The 5,876-nt window shown below is 38.4% G+C and overlaps 1 protein-coding gene across 1 annotated transcript in view; it reads right to left on the bottom strand.

Annotated features, from left to right (window-relative positions):
- LOC106876095 (uncharacterized) overlaps positions 1-5,876 on the bottom strand; it is a 174,734-nt gene that overhangs the window by 24,216 nt on the left and 144,642 nt on the right. Inside the window, exons 3-4 of the mRNA XM_014924508.2 lie at positions 5,548-5,677; positions 3,129-3,278 (exon numbers count right to left, since the gene is read on the bottom strand). Of these exons, the coding sequence (XP_014779994.1) occupies positions 3,129-3,278; positions 5,548-5,677 (280 nt within the window). The remainder of the gene's footprint in view (positions 1-3,128; positions 3,279-5,547; positions 5,678-5,876) is intronic.

Below are 5,876 nucleotides of genomic sequence, written 5' to 3'. Positions count from 1 at the left end.
TAAAAGACACCATTTAGAGCGTGGCCGTTGCCAGTACCGCCTGACTGGCCTTCGTGCGGGTGACACGTAAAAGCACCCACTACAATCTCTGAGTGGTTGGCGTTAGGAAGGGCATCCAGCTGTAGAAACTCTGCCAAATTAGATTGGAGCCTGGTGTTGCCATCCGGTTTCACCAGTCCTCAGTCAAATCGTCCAACCCATGCTAGCATGGAAAGCGGACGTTAAACGATGATGATGATGATGATGATGATGATGATGATGAATGGTGGATGAAATACCGCTAAGCATTTCACCTGGCATGATAACGGTTCTGCCAGCTTGCCATCTTCAGTACTGTTACTAACAGTGTAACATTGGCGTGTCAATAGTGTCACTCAAGTGTGTCATTTAAGTTACACTGATGTACCAGTAGTGTAACTGATGTGTCAATAGAATAACATTGATGTGCCAATTGCATAACGTCAGTGTGTCACTAATGTAACACTGTACTGAATAGTGTAACTTTGGCCTGTCAATTGTGTAACATTGGTGTATCAGTTATGTCAGTAGTGTAACTCAGGGGTGTAATTTGTGTTACACTGATGTGTTAGGTATGTAACTGATGCATCAAAAGAATAACATTGGAGTGTCAACATTGAAGGACAAGTGTGTCAACCGTGTAACATTAGTGTGTCACTAATGTAACACTGTACTGAATAGTATAAATTTGGCATGTCAACTGTGTAACGTTGGTGTATGTAACATTGGTATGTCAATAGAATAATGCTAATGTATCAACAGTGTAACACATAAATGTACCAATAGAATAACATTAATTTGTCAACATTGAAGCACAGATGTGTCAATTGTGTAACGTCAGTGTGTCGCTAATGTAGACTGAATAATGTAACTTTGGCCTGTCAATTATTGTGTAAGGTTGGTGTATCAGTCATGTGACATTGTTTGCCAATAAAGAAGCACTATCAACAGTGTATCAACAGTGAAATACATGAGTGTCAATAGTATGATTCTGATGTGACAAAAGTGTAACACTGCAGTCAATAGAGAAACACTGGTATGTTCATGGTGTAATACTTGCATGTCGGTAGTGTAACACAGAAGTCAGAACAGTAACACAGGCATCATTGCAGTAACACATGCAACCAGAGTAACACAGATATCAATACTAACAAATGTTACTACATTAACACATGTATGAGGGATTCTGAAAAAATTCTGGGTTTGCATAAAAGAAAATACAGGATCAGTTAATCATGATTTTATTCAACATATTCCACTCTCAGATTCACACTTATTGCAGGGGTCCTTCAGTTTTTCTAAGCCCTGTAAAAGAACTCAGAAGGTTGGGTCTCTAGCTAGGCCTTTCGTGATACCCTCAAAGTCAGGAATTTTTTAGCACCCTCTTGCATAACCATAAAAATATAATACATGAACATAATAAAGGACACCATACAGAGACAGATATGACTCTAGTCACACACATATCACCACAGTAACACAGATGCTAGTTCAGTAATACAAATAACTACTCATTATGAGAGAGATGCTATCTCTGAATCTCGCATATCAACATAGACAGACAGCTTCCTTGAGTTAACAAATAACTGGTTCCAAATTTTGGTGCAATGCCAGCAATTTCGGGGGAAAGGGTAAGTCATTTACATCAACCCCAGTACTTGACTGGTACATATTTTATTGACCCCAAAAGGATGAAAGATAAAGTCCTTGGTAGAATTTGAACCCACAGCATGAAGACAAATGGAATGCTACCAAGCATTTTGCTAACAATTTATGCTAACAATTTTACCAGCTTGTCACCTTTGTGTTAACATAAATATTCTTTTCTACTCTAGGCACAAGGCCTCAAATTTTTGGAGATGGGGCCAGTCGATTAGATCAACCCCAGCATGCAACTAGCAGAAACGTTAGCACGCCAGGTGAAATGCTTAGCGGTATTTCGTCTGTCTTTACGTTCTGAGTTCAAATTTTGCTGAGGTCAACTTTGCCTTTCATTCTTTCAGGGTCGATAAATTAAGTACCAGTTGCATGCTGGGGTTGATCTAATTGACTAGCCCCATCTCCAAAAATTTGGGGTTGGTATGCATGGGTGACTGCTGGTCTTCCATAAACAACCTTGCCCAGACTTGTGCCTGGGAGGGTAACTTTCTAGGTGCAATCCCATGGTCAGTCATGACCAAAGGGGGTTTCAATATATATATCTACTAGCTGACCCTGTGCCGTCAAAAATGACAGCTAATTGTAGTATTTTATAAATAAATAAGGTATGAAATAAGGTACATAATAATCACAGATACACGCATTCACATACTTCCCTTGTACACGCACACACACACACACACACACTTATACTCACACAGAGTTGAAACAGTGATTTGTTTTTCACCCCTTCCTTCAATATTCATCTATCACCCCTTCCTTTCTTATTCATATGTTGTGATGGAGAAAAATAGAAGATACATGAAGCACTCTTTGTCACTTCCTCCCTCTCATTGCTATTACTTTCTCTCACTCTCTCTCTCAGCCAGGACTATTACTCTCACTACTTCTCCTTCACTGACTATTTTCTCTCCTCTCTCTTCACTTATACTACTCTGTGATTTTGGATAATATCTATATCATCATCATCATCCTCGTCATCATCATCATCATCATCCTCATCCTCGTCATCATCATCATCATCATCATTGTTTAATGTCCATTTTCCATGCTGGCATGGGTTGGACGGTTTCACTGGGGTCTGGGAAGCAAGGAGGCTGCACCAGGTTCCGATCTGATCTGGTAGTGTTTCTACAGCTGGATGCCCTTCTTAATGCCAACCACTCCGAGAGTGTAGTGGGTGCTTCACTCTTGGAGTAATTGGCATTTGGAAGGGCATCCAGCTGTAATACATACAAATATATAAAAACACTAAGCTCATTATATTAGGAAATGATATCTAAGTAACACAGTATTTACAGTAGCATATATATGATGTCAAAGTAACGCAGAAGTCACTACAGCAACACAGTGATTTCTTTAGTAACACAGTGATTACTACAGTAACACAGATGTTGCTATAGGAAAATCAGAAGCCTATAGAAGTGATTCACAAAAGCAAGTATACTAACTATGCAAGGAATAAGATTCTGGTTTGGAACAGTTGGTTTTAGTTGATGGAAAATGCCGGAACTTTGCATAATAAACAACAATTCTACTGGAACGTCGACATGTCAGAGTTATCTGTTCATCTTCACAGGCCAAATTACGATGGAATTCAGCTGGAAAACACAATAAGCATACAATTAGTAAATTATCTCATTTCAGTTGTCACTCAAACTACAGAGTCTCACTTTCTCCTGCCACCCACAAAGTGTCTCACTTGCTACAGTCACACAAACACTATGTCTCACTTTCTGCTGCCACACAAAGTGTCTCACTTTCTCCTGCCTCTAATCATGTGCCTCATTTTCTGATGTCACATACTGTAACTCATTTCCTCTTGTCATCTACACTGTTTCTTATTTCCTCCTTTCACCACAGAGTATCTCCCGTTTGTCACCGAAGGTGTGTCTCACTTCAATTACTCTCATAAGCACACAATTTGCTGTTCACATTTAAGCTTCACATTAACCTTGATCGGCCTATTCATAAATGACAAATAATTGTTCCATTGCTTATTTTCAGTCAAGTGGCCAACGGTAGGAAGGGCACCAAGGTGTACAAATAAATAATCAAACATGGGGAAATATATGTATAACAGTAAAAGAAAGTATAAGAGAAAATGAAATGGAATGGCAGACGTTGATAACAACAAAGCATTTATAAAATAACACTATGTAACAAAATTTTCATTTTTTTTTGTCTTTGGTCAGTAAGTGTTATTTCCTATTTGCTTCTATCTAGAAATCAAAGGAAATGACTAATATTCCCTTCAAACTTTGCTTTTGGGACCTGGACATCAATGTTTTGAAACAGCCCTATTTTCCATAACATTTCAGACAGATTCAGTGCTGAGTTGCTGAAGCAGAAATATTGCTGTAGCAAATATTCTGCTCAATACCACAGATATGCTTGTCAGTTACTTGACCTTAACCACTTGAGCATGTCCCTTAGTGGCTGTCAGTATGTGGCATCTCTGATCATGAGCAGGAGTTGTGGGGGAGCATCATAGCCATGTGTTGAGAGAAATTCTTTGGGGCTTGAATAAATGTAAGAAAATCAGGGCTTGTAGGAAATATTAACCATTTGTCATACTTTCTAGGGGTAAGCAAATAATAATAAAAAAAAGGACATGTTACACAGTGCAATTATGCAGAAGTGTATATAAATATAATTAAGCATGAAAAACAGAAAAGTGAAAGTTCATAGTAGTTCTTCATAGATAGGTGGATAACCTGAAAGTTTATATTCTATTATTACAGATGAAAGAGATTAAATTCTGAGTAGAAGTTCTTCATAGATTGATAGAGATCCAAGGGAGTTCATATTCGAACCTCACAAATAAGATTGAGGAGAATACAGGTAGTCCTTTGCAGTAGTTTCTGGGGTTTGGTATCCAGTAAGTGCAGTATTGTGCATTGTGTGTATGTATTCATGAAGAAGATAGGTATTAGTGAATGTATGTGAAGTAATCCAAATTTAAATTATATTAAGACTCACTTTATCACCAAAAGAAAATAAAAGTTTAGCAGTGAAAGGTTTTTAATATATGATGATTTCAAAGTTTTGGCACAAGGCAAGTGAATTTGGAGAAAGGGACTAATTGATTACATCAATTCCAGTGCTCATCTGGTATTTATTTTATTGACCCCCGAAAGAATGAAAGGGAAATTTGACCTTGGTGGAATTTGAACTCAGAATGTGAAGATGGACGAAATGTTACTAAGAATTTTCCTCAGCATGCTAACAGTTCTGCCAAGTTGCTGCTTGAAAGGTATTTCATTTCAATGAATTACAATGAAGCTGCTTTCGCTGCTTTCATTACTTTTGCTGCTTTTGCAGATTCCCATGACTCTCTGCTGCCATTCAATTCCATTTGAATTGGGAGTCTGAGTCATAGTGAATCTTTGATTAGCTGATGACACCACCATAGATCCCACCTCTATGGATGCGGTGTGGTTATTCTCTTAATAGAGCTTGGTGAACCTGACTGTTGATCTTCTAGGATTCCACCACTCAGCATCAATGTAAGAAGCACCACTGGCTCAGTTGAGCTCTTCCACTAACTCTTAACAAACTGGCTCAGTTGAACTCTTCTACTATCTCTTCACAAACGACCATGCTGCTGTGCCTTGATTGCACTGTACTCCTAGCAGGATGGCTGAACGTGTGCTATGCCTTGCCAAAAGGCAGTCAGTAACTATGCAGGGCACAGGTCATCATTCTGTGAGGTATTTTCAAAATACCTGCATACCCCAAAGGTACTTAATATATTATAAATAAACTTTTCCCCTGTATTTATTATACGCCTTTTTTGACATATTGTTACCCCATTATAACAGGAAAAGAAAGAAGACATGCTGCTATATCAGTCAAGGAATTACTTACTAGGTCGGCATTGGTAAGCTACTTCAAGCAATTTTGTTCTGTTAGGGCAAGGATCTGATAGAGTGGTGAAGGTTTTTACCTTCACCCTTAATTGACATCTTCGTTTCTCTTGGCACATCTTCAATAAAACCTGCCAAAATAACAATGTAATTCAGATAAAGGGATCACAAGGCTGCTAGAAAATAAAACTTACTTCAGAATAGTCAAATGATGTATAAGGAGAAACACATCTATTTCATCGTGGATATGTAATGGGCATCAATATAGTTGCTTTAAGAAGTCTATTTTGCACTCGCACGTATGTGTGTGTGTGTGTGTGTGTGTGTGTG

The sequence above is a fragment of the Octopus bimaculoides genome, chromosome 18 (assembly GCF_001194135.2).
Source record: "Octopus bimaculoides isolate UCB-OBI-ISO-001 chromosome 18, ASM119413v2, whole genome shotgun sequence".
Lineage (NCBI taxonomy): Eukaryota > Metazoa > Mollusca > Cephalopoda > Octopoda > Octopodidae > Octopus > Octopus bimaculoides.
This window is presented reverse-complemented; position numbering and strand designations above follow the sequence as displayed.